Genomic DNA, 16,896 nt, shown 5'->3' on the forward strand with positions numbered 1-16,896 from the left:
TGATAGCATCCAAATTATTTATCTTTTCGAGATCCGTTTGTCCCACTTTATAGCTTTCTAATATTTTATGATAAAATATGTTGTGATAATACATCTTGAAAGCTCTTATTATTCCAGCATCACATAGTTAAATCTCAAAATATTCTTTAAATTAATAAATAATAATTTATCGATTAAATAATATATCTATAAAATAATAATATCTTGTGATCCACCTATAGTAATTTAGTGAGGTTTTAGACTTTTAGCGTAATAGTATCCTCACAAATTATTAAGTATTATTTTCATTTATCTTGGTGGAAGTAAATTTTCACACGTGGGAGACATGCAATCGGATCCACCAAATTATTATTTTCTTAAATATGGTCATAACTTGAAAACAACAAGAAAACTTGCATTCTCTTTTAAAACTTTTACGATTTTAGATTGTTCAAATTTACCTTTCAATTCTACGTGACATAAAACTTTACCTTTCAATAAAATCTTGAAAGTAGTTCAACTCTCTACTTTCCTAACACACAACACATCACTATGATATTGTAAGATTTTCAAGAGTCAAACTTTTACTTTTGACAGTGAATTTGGATTGTAAATTTTTTGAAATAATATTTAGATGTTTAAATCCAAGTGAAAATATTATATTATAAATCAAAATATTTAATCGGCATATAACATTATAATAGTCAAAAAAAATATTATTTTAACTTTCAAAATTTGAAAGTTATCACATAAATGGAGTAGGTATCTTTTACGGCACCAATGCATATAACTAATATTGAAGAATAACATTATTAAATTGCATTCTTTGTTTTATTTCATAGCAACACAATATATTTTCAGCTAATACAATATACATTGAATAACTGATAATTGTTGATACTCATTGTCTGAATACAATTCTTTTATTAAAACAAACTTTTTTTCCTCAATGTTTTGAAGAGATTAATATTGAAACAACATTTTTAAATTAAAATAGCGATAGTAATCAATTGCATAGATTTTGTGAATCTAATTCATAGTGACTTAATCCAAAAGTCACGCACTAAATGACAATTCTCTTAACATTTTGGATCGAAAATCAAAATATAAAAACCCAATAGTCAATGAAACTTTCATTGTTTCCTAATAAGTACCCTACATTTTTTCTGTCAAAAAGTAAGCTACATCAATTTTGAATCACGGGTTATGATACATTTCAACTAATCCCGCAAGAGACAAAATTCAGCATTTTAAATTTTATATACTAACAATAGAAAAGGTATTTTTTTAAAAATAATTAATTACTGATAAATATGATTAGTAACTTACAATACAAATAATTAATAATATACATTAACAATTCAAATAATTAGTTTTTTTATATCATCAATGTAATTTAACATAGCATATCCTATTTTTCAAAGTAATATCTTCGGCTCAAAAGAAAAATAATCAAAATAGAAAATTAGAAAGAAAAATAATGATAAGAGTAACAAGAAACACTCAATAAATAAACAAACATGTATACTAGTAAAAACGGAGGATAAGATCTCATGTGAAATATTGACTAATACAATTCTCTCCGTCTCATTTTAGTTGATTATTTTATTTGTTTACACATATATTAAGGAATTATAATTAATTTTTTATTATTATTAATTCACACCTTAAAAATCTTTTTGGCAAGTTTATAAACAAATGAAAATACTTTTTCAAAAAATTAATTGCAAACGTAATAAATAAAAATTTTAATTAATATTTTTTTATTTAGTAAGGTGAATAATTAATTTTAATAAATGATCAACTATTATAGAACAAAGGGAGTAGTACTAAACAACACGGAAAAGATGAGGAAATGACATTTTGGCAGGAATTGACATGACAGGTGTAAATGACCAAAATGGCATTTTGGCTCCAAAATCGTTTAAATTTCCCTTCAAAAACGAAAATCACCTTTGACTTTTTTATTTTATTTTATTCATTTTATTTCATTTACTTTACTCTTATAATATCTTTACTTTCTTTTTTACTTAATTCATTTTATCTCTCATTCTAGAAAATATTTCTTAATTTTCTTATGTTTGGTTCACTTAAATATTTTAGAAAATATTTCTCAAATAAATTTATTTTCCTCAAATAATAATTTTTTCCTTACCTCACTCCGTACCCCGACCCCCATTCAAAAAAATAAAACTTTTAATTTTATTTTTTAAATCAATTTATTTTCTACACCCAAACTAGCCCCTCCCCCCAACAAAAAAAATTAACAACTCAAAATCTTATTTTTGAAAAACAATTCAAAGTTAGATTTTTTTTATTTTTTTACCCCGCTCAACTCTTGACTGTCCCAGGCCCTCTTTCCACAAAAAAAAATTAAAATTTGTTTTTGAAAAACATAATTATATTTTCATTGTTTTAGTCTACACTTACCCCAACCACCTACCACCCACCACCCACCATCCACCATCCCAAAAAAAAATTAAAAAACTGTATAGATACTGAATAAAAGCTAACTGATTGACCAAGAAAAAGCTAAAACAGAGCAATAATCGAATAAAATGGCTCAAATTTGAACTTCAAAAAGAGATTATTGCCTGAATTGTATTTGCTCTTTCTCAATTTTCCGTAATTAAAGAGGCAAATTAAAGAAACACCAAAAAATTTAAAGAAGAAAAAAATTATTTTGATGCTTCAAAAAGGTTTGCAAGTAAAAGTTAGTATCAAAAAGGTAGTTTAGATGAAAAGCTCATCAATGACTTCTTAGAAAATCAAAATAACAAAGAAATAGAGAAATCTAGAGAAGAAATTTTTTATTCTTGTGTGAACATTTGGACACTTGTCCAAAAAGGAATTCAAATCCTAAAGGGAATACTACTCCTAACAAAGTGGCAGGAGATGTCCCACTATCAATTAGTGCTCAAAACATCTCAACGTAAGCACGGATATGCCGACTCCCAAGTCAACAGACGAAGTAAAAAGCCGCGCAATGATTAATGCTTCTACTTCGAAAGAAGGAAAAAGCACATTCTAATCAAAAGAAAAAATGTTTCTAAATAAAATTATATACCTAAAAGAAGGTATTATAAAAAGAAAAACAATTCAAGCAAACAAAACCAACAGTAATACAATACAAGCATCACTTTTACAATTTCCATTATCAAATAAATATGAATTCAATAAATTAATTCATCAATTCAAAATAAATTATTTAAAAATTATAATAATATAAAACACAAGAAATATAAACAATTGTTAATATGGTACTGTTTTATGTATGATATTTATATTCCCATCATGTCAAATAAAAAAATAATTATATAAAAAAAGGGAAAATAATTTAAACTCGAGGGACAACTTATCTTGATCAATTCACCCTTGCTAGAGTATTTTGAGAAAGACGATGTAGTCGATGTCTTGATCTCCTTGTGAATCTTCCAAGATGTTATGAAATTTTCAAGATGAAAGCGATTTACAAATCCCATACGAGACTGCCTTACACCCTTGTAAGAGATCGGTTGAACATCCTCGATGCGGTCCAGCTGCATGAAAAACCAATTGCAGATACAAATTAAAAGAGATTCCCGCTTCCGGGCGGGGGTTCCCCGCGGGGCTATTACACGTATTCCCCCGGGGGTAGCTATAAGCATAAACCGCGTATAAGGGGAATCGAAACCCCCTCTGTGGCTGGCGGGCAGATGTATAATGTACTACTTCGATCCAACCAACTTCTTAGGACCAACGTCCAGTGTCTTCCAATTAACATAGAGTAGAGTTTTCACAACGACCTTAGTGGTGCGATTTAGATCCTTGTATTGTTTTTTATACCACTTAGGAGTTACAACTATACTCGTAAGTTATGAAATTATCAAGACTTAAATTAAAGGGTGTGAGTAGTTATTATTTATAAATATATTGAATTAGAAAAACTTAAAATATTAGAAGTTATATTTGTCATTTTATAATAAGAAAACGGGCACAAAGAAATTCTCAACGAAAAAAATATCAAATAACTTGAGCATAAATTTAACTACCTTATACATGCTCTTAATAACAACAATTACATGAATAATGTAAAAATCAAGCTAAAAGATATCAAGAATATATATAATAAATAAATAAACAAATAAATAAAGGAGAAAGTAATAAATACAAGCATCATTTTTACCACTTCCATCATCAAAAAAAATATGAATTCAATAAATCAATTCATCAATTCATAATTCTTCGAACCCTTATCGTTATCGGTATTCATTTCACAAGCCGATCTTCATTGAAGAATTTTATTCTTCAAGATTTAAACATAAATATAATATAATTTTTTTCTTCAAGATTTTTTTAATTATATATATATATATATTACTACTTCAAATATGAAATAATAGAATGATCATATTTATAAAGATAAAATGATGGGAATATCCTAAGGTGTTTTAAATTTTAAATTAAATATTTAGGAGTTATGAATATGAAAAGTATAAGTTATGAATATTACTACGAGTGAATATGGAATATAGAAGAGAGAAAATAGTGCTTAATGTCTATAGTTACGTGAGAACTATTTCATGAAAATTGACATCAACTTTTGTTGTTTAAATGAATCTCAAGAAATAGTTTTAGATTTTCTAATAAATTATACAAATAGAAAAAAAATAAGAAAAAGGTCAAAAAATTGAATAAAAAAATTAATGAATTTGGATTTTTTTTAACAATCATACTAATTTATTGTGTATAAGTTATTATATTAATTAATGAAGAATTGAGAAGTCACTCCAAATTTCAATCATGCATTCTCTTCTCTTAATTACATTCAATTATTTTACTTTAATTAAGAAAATAGGGGAAAATAAAAAATAATATCAAAAATAAAGGAGAAAAAAAGATAAATATGAATGATGGCCTTAGAGAGGTGTCACATCATATATATATATATATATATATATATATATATATATATATCAGAACAAAAAAAATTATACTAACAATATTAAATTAACGTACTCGACTAAATACGATAATAACTTTTTAAAATATTTACATATAAATAATAAATATTAGTTAATTTTAAATTTTGTTAGTTTTTATAAAATTCAAGAGCGAGGTAAATGTTTTTATTCTATTGTTAAAAATAATAATAACATGGCATGACATTTCATTAGGAAGTGAGGTTTATATTTTGAGGAAAATAGGAATAACTCGGTAATATTGTGGTCCTAAAAAAAACAAAAGTAATTACAAGACAAATTTCCAAAGATGGATGATTATCTAAGGAATTTGCTCCCAAATTTCTTTTATGTCGCAATTCAATACTTTCTCCATTCCATATTAATTGTGTTAGTTATTTTTTATTTTTATATATATATTAAATTACTTGTTTATTCATTAAATTAAAATAAAATTAGTTAAATTTTTTTCTTACTTTATCCCTACAATTAATACACTTAAGGAAATATTATAAAAAAAAAATTAACTAGAAAATAATGGATACATTAAATGTTTTGAATTTCATGAAAATTAGTAATGTTATTCTCAACATGGAATATAATTATTGAAATTGTAAACTATTATTATTATTATTTTGTAGAGGTATTAATTAATCAATAAATTAATAAATATTACTTTAAAGAATATTTTTAAAATTTAATGAATATACCTTATTTCCCCCTTTAAAAACAAGTGATATTGAAAAGGAAGAATAATGAAAGAATAAATAACATTGAAAGATAAAAAAATTGGAAGAATAAACTACCATAAATGCTTCTTGGCAGTGTTTTTTATGGGAAGGAAATTTTTTTTGGGCAGTGTAATTTCTTGAAACCATCTAGTGGTTTAAGACTTTTCTTTTAGTAGTTTTACTTTGGAGTGTACTTTGGGTACAAAAAATAAATGAATTTACCCAATCACCTTTCCCATTTCTCAAAAATTACAACATTACCTGAAATTAACTGCTCATGCCAATTCCTACCAAATATATTTTCCGTATCTTAAAGTCTATACTTTCTATCAACTGTCATATCACGTTTAATCACGTCATATTCTATTTAATCACCTCTCACCATTTTTCTTAGGCATATCTCTGCCATGTATACCAAAATATTTGAATGAGCTAACTAATGAACAGCATAAGTAAGGGCTATTCAATGGTATTTCCACATTAATTCAAACAGATGACTGTTTTATCAAATTGTTCCAATTATTTATTTATTGCAATCAGAGGAGCAGTGCAAAATCCAATTAAGATACTGAGGGATGAAAAAATCAAAAAGGGAAAAGGGCACTGGTGGGACCGACGAGGCTTTTTGGGGCAGTCATGGCCCACTTTTGATAAGTTGCTGAAATTTGAGTCTCCTTCCTCCGTTAGTCAAAAGCTTAAATTATTGTTATTTTCCCTTTCTTTTTACCTTTTTTTGGGCGGTAGGAATAAATAAATTAATTAGGCAAAGAAATTCATAGAAAATATGATATTTTGCACTTTTACAATTAGAACATAAGAAAATTATCGGTCTGCATCTCTTAAGTGTTAAATTAATTTTTCTTCATAAAAAAAAAATCATAAAACTAATTTTTTTATTTTCATAAAAGACTAGAAAACCGTTTATCCATATCAGAGTCGAACTAAGTCACAACTCGCAAGGATGTATTCATTTAACACCTTTCAATTCTTTCGATTTCAATTTATATCTAAATTCATTAAATTGAATACGTCTCATATATATATATATATATATATATATATATATATAACATTTTACGAGACTATAAAAACTTTTCATTAATATAAAATGGAAAGTTCAAATTAAATTGTCATTTGGCTATCTTTTTTTTTTAAAAAAAAGTTGGTGAACCGGACAAGCTTGAATCAAAAGATACTTGACCTTGACTTAGAATATGTTTCGTAGTTCCAAATTTTAGCTAACAATTGAAGCAATTCAATATTCACATAGACTTACCAGCAAAAAAGATTCTCTCAAAAGTAGCTTTGACTGTTGGAAAAGCAAATCCCAATATTCTTTGGCCTTGGAGGACTCTTACTGAGAACATTGGTTCAATTCACACCACCAACATCATCAAAACAAATAAAACATCACATCTCTCACACCTTGCATGTATACAACTGACTAAAGAAAAAGCGTAGCTCAGTGCACAAAGCTCCCACTATGTGCAGGGTTCGAGGAAGAGTCGAACCTAGTTGAGTCTATCGTATGCAAAAAAGGAGAAGGCATTGGCTATAAAACCAGATGAATATAGTGCTTTTACTACTAACTAGCATCAAGAAAATTCATTGATACTAGTAGTACTGCTAAATCAAGCATTTGGTAATGACCTTGGCATGTGACAATGGAACGTAACCAGCTCTTCTCTCCTCGAATGAGTACTCGATATTATCAGCACACGCAGAAACATGACGGCTGGCTGGGGTCATTGCAGTCTGCATGACAGTGGAAACTGAGGAAGGAGTTGCTGGCATTGGAATGGGCAATGTTTTTGGGGTAATACTTCCTTCAACAGCAGAGGCAACCTTTGTTGGAGTCATAATTGGAGTTTTGTTCAAAGACACTGTTTCCTCGAGTCTTCGTTCAGCAGAGGTAATCTTGGTTGGAGTCATAACTGGTGTTTTGTTCAAATACAGTGCTTCCTGGACCATCCCGCTCTTTAGGGTCTGATTCTGAATATTGATGGTGCTCGCATTTGATGATAACAATGACGATAAGGGAGAAAGAGGCTTCCTTGTCTGTGTTGTTGCAGGTTTAGGTGGATTTAACGGGCCCTTCCTTATCTGTGCTGATTCAGTTCTAGGTGGATTTAAAAGGGCCTTTCTTGTCTGCACTGATTCAGCTCTAGGTGTATAAGGGGGATAGAGGCTTCCTTGATGCTTTCTTGGTGCCAAGATACTATCTCTTCTGCCTACAACAAAAATTCAAGTTAGACAATTTGAATATCAATAGCGCGGTCCAACTTACAAGCCTAAAAAGCTCAATAAACATGTAGACTTAGAAATGAGTATACAACAATTTTTGGGGGAAGAGTAAATTCAGATACACTAGAGGACAGGATCGCAAGCCTACCACTTTGGGGAGTTTGCTGTTTCAACGAACTAGACAGTCGAGAACCAGCATATGGGGTTTGAAGCATTGATCCTCCAAGCGATAGTCTTTTATTGGTCAAACCTCCCATTGATGGTCTAAAATTCTTCTTTGCACTCTTTGAAGGACTAGGTATTGAACCAAAAAGTGCTTCTTGCTCCACCATCAACTGTCCCTGAAGCTTCTTCTGGTCCTTGAATAAAAAAAAGTATCTTATAAACAGCTAATACTCAGAGAAGTCATTTCATGTGTAATAAAATAGAAAGTCCATACCCTCAGTCTCTGACGCTCAAGCTCTCTCTCCTGCTTTAGAACACAATACTGCTCAAGCATATAAAGAATGGCTACCTGGAAAGCAAAACTGAAGGCATAAGTAAACAATACAAGAGCGTTATCACCAACTTCCAAGAGTTAAGGCAGCTGCAGAATGTCGATGCAGGGTTAGTCTTGCTTAATATTGCTATAACAAAGTCGAGTTAGGTGCTTACACCATCATACAAGAATTCATGTCCTCTTTCTTTCTGCCAAACGCTAGCTCTCAATCTCAATGTCTCCACCATAGCTGCCACAAAGTCAATTTTAAGATTCTTATTGAACTGATCAAGTTTAATTGGCACACCAAACAGACATGCGACAATGTAGGTGATTTGTTCATGATAAACTATAATTGATTTGCATAACAAATTTTCAGAAACCACACATATGATTTAACTCTTACTTTCTGGTATCTGTATTCTTAGAGTACACTAGTTATGCAGTAAGCTAACTCAAAGAAGAGTAATATCAAAATCTAGGCAGGTTATTTGTATTAGCAAAATCAATTTTTAATGATGGGAGACACTGGGAACAGAAAATAGGTTCCATACCAGGGATTTTGTTGAAAAGAACTCGAGCTTTCTCAGCTCGCTTCAAATTACGGTGTGTACCTTTTCCACCATGGTAACGATTTTCATCCTAAAATAAAACATATTAGAAACAGAAGTATGGTGCAGAACATACAGGAAAAAGGTCGAAAAACAGAACATAGCGTCCAACCCTGTTGTATTCCTCCAACCAACACTCCTCATCACATGCAGCCAACCACTTCTCCAACTTTTCAAGAATCTCTCTCCTACTAAAAGTTTCCTCTTTAACCTTGGAAATCTGCACCTCGATTTGCTCAAGCAGATATGAAGGATCAATTGCGCCTACAAATTATAGCATTACTACTTGAGAAATACAACAAAAGATTCACGCATATTGGAAACTAAATAAATTTCTTTTAAGAAATCAATTTGCTTAAGCATACAATAATCCATAAATTATCACAGAAATGATTCAGTTAGAATGCATTTGGTTAGAAGTAGCTACGTGCAACCTTGATGACTGATTCATGACAGGAAAAAGTTACCAGATTCTATAGCTTCAACAGAAAAGTCGACTGAATTTTGTGTTTCAATAACCAAATGTGCTTTCCTACAGATTTCCTCCAACTCCAGCCTCTTTCTCAGAAGAACCTCTTTCATTTTTGTTGATTTCATTGCCTGCAATCTCGACACTTCTGCCTCTGCCTGCATAAGTATTATAGAATCGCAATAATTTTCATTACTGCTATGAAAGCATCACAACTATCCTAGAGAGCTCTCAATTTCTGCTAGAAATTAACAGCCTAAAATAATAATTGGAGAGAATTTAGTTTATGTATTTTATACATGTTGAAGACTGTCGGCAGACAAAACATTAGGCTCATTTATTTCATTTTCTGAAGCTGCTATGTGCCTTGTAAAATCATAAAATTTCTGTTGCTCCTCTAGTGGTGTATCCATCAAGCTCCACAGCTCAATCAGGGTAGTTGCAAGATCTTGAAGCTAAACAACAAGAAGAACAACATTAGTAGAGGGACAAAAACGTGGTTTGGAACAATTAAATTGACATTTATACTAACCCTAAGCAATCTTTGTTTCTTGAGCTCTTCCAATCTGTTGATCATAGCAGAAAGCTTAAAGATCATATCTTTGCTTATGTTTTTCAAGACACGAGAATCATCTAAGGTTGGATCAACCTCAGCAATAGTTTGTTTGTAATCAACCCCAAGCACCACACATAACGAATTGATAGTTGTCAAGTTGTCAACCAGCAGCTTCAGGCGGTCACTCTGCAAATGTTTACGAGATTCTATTAGACAAACAGTAACTCTTGTAATTCTTTATTGCAGAGGAAATATTTCTAATTAGTATGAAACTCTGCAACATTATAGTGGAATGATACACCCTGTTTGTTTTTTCCTCTATTCTAAGCAGTTCTGATGTGTCTGAAGTGACAGTTTACCGCACTCATTTTGCAAAAGTTGGAACTTTTGTAACATTTTTATTCAAGGCAGCAATCGTGAGCTAAAACATGCAGAGATTGAAGCAAGTAAAGAGAAGAAACAGAAATAACCTTCTCTTTTTGCAAAGCAAGCAAATAATTCTGCATTTCTTCCAATCTTTTGACAGACAAATCATTCTCATCAATTGCACTCATTTGTGCATTCTCTTGGAAGTGTAAACAGAGCTCTTTCGAGAAAGTCTGTATCTGATTGACAACAGCCGCAAAATGGTTCTTCCTCTCTCCTTTTTTCCTCTTCATCTCTTCTAACTTAGGCTTAATGGCCTCAAGCTCTTCCTTCAAACTTCTGGAACTCTGCTATGTAAGGAGGCTAAATGTTGAAAAAGTTCTACATACCAAGCAAAAGATCATAAAGTTTTACTGAATGCTCCAAAGGAGAAATTTTTGTTTGTCTCTAACCTGCCTAGCATATGATGATTGTTCTCCTAGTGCTGCACATATCTTTGCAATTTCTGCTTCAGAGTCAGTGATAGTTTGCTGCAGTTGATCCCGGCAACGACTTGCCTGATTCACTTTTCTTCTATATGCCTCCAGACACTCTTGTTGAAGCTCGAAAAGCATCTTATCCCTTTCGATATCTGGCTCTCCCATCTCATCCCATATTCTCTGATCCAAAATACAAGGCAACATACAAAAAAAGAGTACACTCTCAGAACACAATGTAAGTCTTGTGTTTCTTAATAACAATTGAAGAGCCTAGTTCGAGCAAACCTGCATCTCAGAGAGAAGAGAGCCACAAGTTGTTTCCATAAGCAAAGGCTTCTCACTTTGGCTGTTATTCATGTTAAAGCATTAACACCTTGAGAAAGAGAAAGAGATGGTAAAAGGAAAAGCTATAAGACTAGCTAGAGGCAAGCCAGAAGCAATGAGATTGAATTTAGATGAGCTACATAGGAAAGTCCCAGCTAAATTTAGAATAAAACGTTGAAGTATTTGCGGATTTATCACCCTTCAACCTTAAAGTGAAAACAAAGCACGAACAACGAAACGAACTACCTTTTTTTCATTGTTTCAAAAGTTATGATGATCTTTTAGCACCTCTTGGACAGAATCTCTCAAATGATTTTTGATATTTACTTTGTTAAGCAATTAAAACATATATCGTACCAGAATTTATCTATTCAATGAATCAACTATACCTCAATAACAAATTTTATGCATTTAAAAAGATGCAGCAAGAAAAAAAAGGCCTTTTAAGCCATGTCTAGTTTCTAGTCCAAAATGTGAAGATTCTCATATATAAAATTCCAAGAAAGATGAATTAATTGCCATTAGAAACTAGAACCCTATTTCTTTGGGTGCGCGCTAACAGACAAGCATCTTGATCGTCCCCCTAACCAAAAAGTAAAAATCTTGAATATCTAAAACTCTTTTGCTGCATGAACCATTACTTATTAACCATTCAAGAAATGTCAAGCAACAACAACAATACATCTAGTGTAATTCCACAAGTGGGACCTTAACCCTACTTCAAGAAGGTGGAGAGGTTGTTTCTGATAGACCCCCACCAACTCAAAAGATTCACGAAAAGCCAAGCCCTAAGTTAAAGAAAATATAATACATTTCGTTTAGAAATAACAGCTTTCAACTTGAAAACCCCTTTTATTTGTAAAATTGAGAACAAATTTCCGTCTAGTGGAAAGTGAATTCAAGAAGCACTAAACCCCACCCAGTTAAATGTAGCAACAAAATAGTCCATGGATGTGATATTGGATCATTTGTCTAAGTCCTACTTGATTGTTTCTACAGATACTGAATTGAGAAAACAGAGCACCAATTTTCATGTAAAATACAAAGAAATTATTCGAGTAAACAAAACCTTACTAGAATCTTGATCAGCCGTAATTACGAGAAAACTGTCTTCAATTTCCGGCAAATTTGCTCAACCCAAGTGAAATTATTGTTATGATAATGTGAAATGGAGAATTGAGTTTGAGTGAGAGAAGGAGGGAAAGAAAACGTTAGCTTTTGTTTTGTAAAGCAAACGTATGCGCCTTTATCTCCTCTTTATAGGCCGTTTCATAATCACTGTTTTTGAATTTCAAACTTCATCTCCACTTAATCTTTTTTATTTTATACTCCATTAGTTAGTAAATTTAATAATACTATGTCAATCTTCAAAAGATATGGTTAACAAAAATATTTGATATGAAACTTTTGTATGATAGTGCTTCGGGTTATTTTAACCTTCCACCCACCCAATTTCCGCTCAGGGGTCTTATATATTCTTTATCTTTATTCCATGCTAGGAAACATTATTTCTCTTTTTATTTAAAACCACCACCACATACCATACCCCTCTAAGTGAGTGTTAACAAACAATTTGCTAGTATTTATCAAGTCAGGGGTTTACGAACTTTTGAAAATTATAGATTAAGTAACGTATGAAACAAGTAAACTTGTAATAATTTAAAGGATTTTGCTATAAAACCATCCTTAAATAATAAAGATCATCAAATATTCTTTCATATCCAAATCGATTTCATATGATCTTTCACTCGTTAAACTTAAAGACGATCAATACTAATTACATATAGATCGACTACTATATGTAATTGATAAAAAAGTACGGCTATTTTTGAGTTTGTTGCTATAATGGGCTGCTAATTTGATTAATTATTCGATTAAGATTGTGATCGACAAACAGGAAGTTTTATTTCAGCCATAGGGTGTAATGGCAAAAAAAATAAAAATACAGTACACTTAAAGAAAGTGGGCATTTTAGAAGACCCGATTAGACATCTCTCCATTCTATTCCGTCGCACGGAAATAATCAGGCCAAAAAACGCAAGGATGTCAACCGCAATAACAACATACCCAGTGTAATTCCATAAAGTAGGGTATAGTAGAATAAAGTGTATGCAAGACCTTACTCCTAACTCAAAGGTAGAACGCTGCAAGGATGTCGGATACCAAAATATTCCAGATAGTGCAATGGACCATAGCAAAATAACTACAACCAATTATGATTCACACTTGAGGAAGCTTTGGTGACAACAGTCCAAAAGAAATATGATTGCAATTACAAAGAATCTCAAGAAACAATATTGGCTGAAAACTTAAAAGTTAACTTACCCTCTTGAAACTCATGTTTACATATCAACTAAACTACCAACTCTGTGCTATATAGGTGCTGTCAACCGAAAACAACCCTAACAGAGAATGGCTTCAAAATGACTGCTTTGGCACCTACTATCAAGCAAATCTGTCTGAGACAGTCCTCTCAAAATGGTTCACACTAGTCATCTCTACTTGTGCTTTTTCGTGAAACAAAGCATTCCAAACTACCATACGAGGCAACCTGTACACATATACATAAATGGGAAAACGGAGGATAGTAAACTGTAACAGCAAATGTGCATAGGAAGAGGACTAGCTTGTTCTGATCCCCTCAAGGTCCCAATTTGAGAAAGGAGGCATCAAGTGTTGCTGCTCTCCTCACGGATGCTTGAGATCAGGTGACCACTGACTGAGCTGAAGTGGGATGAAGTTGACATGGCTTTGCATATTAATTGGAGTTCCACTACACTTCTTCACATGGATCAACTGATTGGATTGTTAGTGCCTGAATTTACAACCTAAGTTGCCACCAATCTTGAGGGAACCCCAAAGTGGCAAAAAGCTTGGATTTCGACGCAACATAACCAGTTGCTCATAAGCTTGTATTTTAGAATTCACATCCCATATGAAACATATAAAAGAGAGAGAAAAAGCATCCAACAGCAATTGTAATTGTGGTTTAATTTTCATACATAAAATGTGCTGACATAACTGAAATTTGAAACTCACAGAATAGTTGAGGTACTTTGGGGTTTAAAGATTCAATAAGAATGGCAAGCTTTATAGGGGCGAACTGGACCAAGTCCCATAATCAGCAGGAATTGGCCAGAGGGGGATTTTGTCCATCCAAAAGACATTCAGAGAGTCAATCCTATGCTTCTGAACATGCCACTCCCTACAGTAAAATTTTATCCTTCCATTTTATTTATGTAAAATGAAAATAAAAGAGAAAGCATGGGGCTACAAATTCTTCTCCACTAGACCTTCAAACTTCCTTTCAAAAATAAAGATCTCAGCTGCCCAAAAAGGACGTAATAAGAAAATAAATGCAGAAATTTAACAAAATGATTGAAAGCATCACAGCAGAACACTTTATCACAAAACGTACAGAGGAATGCCAAGCAGTTCATTAAACAATAAACCGGAAGTATTTTCTGCGGAATATGCCTTCTGTCTTAAGCACAAGAAGACAAGAAAGGATACGGTACTATGCACGCAAACCAGAAGATAAGAAAGCATTGTTTTCATTTTTTAGGACTAGAAAACTGTCATCTGCGCTTCACTAATGAACATCTCTAAATAATAACATAGGCAACACCAGTGGAGTAACAAAGAGCATTTCTCAATGTGTAAATTTTCACCAAAAAGAAATAACCAAATGAAGCAAATAATGCAACCATAAAAGATGATCAAGCCGCAGTATGTTAGTAAGAACATAAAGAGCAATAATCTGCAAATAATTAACTTACTGAATCTTAAGTTTTACTCACCAAAACCTTTACACCACTCAAGCCATATTTCAAAAGCTTGTATTCATCAAAATAGCAGCCTGCCAACATTGTGCTATCGATGTTCCTGCAGTCCGTTTGTGATGGTTCTCATACAGGAACTAGCCATAAAACTCTCTTGAACATCATCTCATACATTTCTAATAACCCAGAGCCAGAAAAACTAGTCTGTCCAATTTCCAAGATCCATAATGGGTGATCTATTCTAAGCTTAGGATACCAAAACCTACCCTATTAGATACATGAAAAACCTAATTAACAGGATGAGCCATAACTTGAAAAAAAGAAGAGCAGAAATATGAAGAAGCATTTATTTTTATTCCAATTTTATGAGTTAAATGTTTAACATGTCAACTACATCACAATTACTTTTAAGAGTGACAGAAGTACAGTTAAAAAGAAGATAGAAATCCTTCCACTCACGTTTTTGTCAAGAGGACAAACGTATTAACTTAAGAGAATTCAGATATGTGCATATGTGGAGCAGGAGTAACAAAATTGTGGATAAGTGGGTAAAGACCTCAGGGGTAATAAGGGATGACGTAACAAGGAATAACGATCAAGAAGTAAATTTTATCCTTAATAAAAGCAGGAGCAGACATCAGCCTTCTTTAGACATACACATACATGATTCGTCTACGACCAAAGTGTAGTTATAGCAACAATTCAAATAGAAAAGGAAAAAGGAAAGTAATGACAGAAAAACTTGCATAAGCTCTTTCTATGTAAAGGGGAGGTGCCAACACACATTCAAGGAAATATTAAAAGAACTTCAATTTGTTGCCCATCATTTTCATTCCCAGATGTTATACACGCAATTAAGAAAAATGAAGAAACAATTACAGGTATATGTGAGGATAGCTTTTATGGTTGAACTGAAAATTACAGACAATGACAAGTTCCCATGAGCTTTCTATTCATCAATTGTATGTCCAATTTAAGATATATGCCACAAACTAGTCCTTAAACAATAAACCTTCACACTTTTCCCATGTTTGCTAGCAGCTTAAGAGGTCCTCAACTCAATCCTCATAACTGCTTTCAGAAATTGAGGCTAAACTTAGCAACTTATGGTCAATAGAATGAACACATTGATTATGTTTATCTTAAGCATAAACAATTTTAGTAAGAACTGCCATTTCCATTTTCAACAAATAGCAAATCAGGGAACTAATTCAAGAGTTGATTGGAAAGAATTTAATTACAAGCAAATCATAAAAATCTCTCTAGCAACAAGGGCAACAAAATTTCAACAACACCATCGCAACTTATTACAGTTGTTTGACAAATCATATATGCACAGATTGTTCTCACACCAGGGATGCATGATAGATTTGGAATTATTAATTGCTTTAAAAGCAATTCCAAGAATGTGTGTAAAATTTAGAGATTGACTGCATTTAATTTTGCCAAAACTTTCCTAGAAAAGTTCTGGTGATTTAGTAAATAGTCAAAAACATGTCTCTTCATCATATCAATGTATCTGGAATTCAAATAAGTAACACAATTATAAATACACTGTATTTAGATTGAGACTCATCTTTCAAGAAAATAAAGTTCTGACTTAAATTGGATTAGTTTTACTGATTATCCAAATATCAACGAGGTTCGCATATGCCTATTATCATTGCATCATAACATAACAGGATCATATGGGATCAGGATACACAATTATATGTGTTGAATGAACATCATACAGTCTCATCTTCTCCAAAATTTCCCTTGTTTCTGCAATAGGACTTAGATTTTAGAGCAAACAGGTTAAAATAGAACTTGACCGAAACAAATCGTGAATTAAGCTAGATTTTATCCTTGTCTTCTTTATTCTTTTCCACATCAAGATGAGTTGATTAGCTAGTCAAATTATTTTGGTCAAAGCTTGTTGATATATCCTCAAGAGT

General features: G+C 31.9%; 2 protein-coding genes across 3 annotated transcripts in view; both read right to left on the reverse strand.

Annotated features, from left to right (window-relative positions):
- The window catches only part of LOC125815440 (glutathione S-transferase 2-like), a 115,862-nt gene that overhangs the window by 37,862 nt on the left and 61,104 nt on the right, over nucleotides 1–16,896 (reverse strand). The gene's annotated exons all lie outside the window — the stretch shown is intronic.
- Nucleotides 7,183–11,282, reverse strand: LOC125815421 (65-kDa microtubule-associated protein 3). Of its 2 annotated transcripts, none has more exons than XM_049494887.1 (12): nucleotides 11,139–11,248; nucleotides 10,827–11,033; nucleotides 10,479–10,721; nucleotides 9,985–10,194; nucleotides 9,752–9,907; nucleotides 9,451–9,610; nucleotides 9,096–9,247; nucleotides 8,927–9,014; nucleotides 8,549–8,622; nucleotides 8,334–8,408; nucleotides 8,088–8,253; nucleotides 7,183–7,881 (listed from the first exon to the last, which is right to left on the reverse strand). In XM_049494887.1, the coding sequence occupies exons 1-12, from the start codon at nucleotides 11,208–11,210 to the stop codon at nucleotides 7,277–7,279; spliced, it is 2,208 nt and encodes a 735-aa protein (XP_049350844.1). In that variant the 5' UTR covers nucleotides 11,211–11,248; the 3' UTR covers nucleotides 7,183–7,276. The 2 variants fall into 2 exon arrangements, with proteins under 2 accessions (XP_049350844.1, XP_049350843.1); XM_049494886.1 differs by having other exon boundaries at nucleotides 7,185–7,881; nucleotides 8,043–8,253; nucleotides 11,139–11,282.

The sequence above is a fragment of the Solanum verrucosum genome, unplaced genomic scaffold (genome assembly GCF_900185275.1).
Source record: "Solanum verrucosum unplaced genomic scaffold, falcon-dt-bn FXZP01000261.1, whole genome shotgun sequence".
NCBI classification, from domain to species: domain Eukaryota; kingdom Viridiplantae; phylum Streptophyta; class Magnoliopsida; order Solanales; family Solanaceae; genus Solanum; species Solanum verrucosum.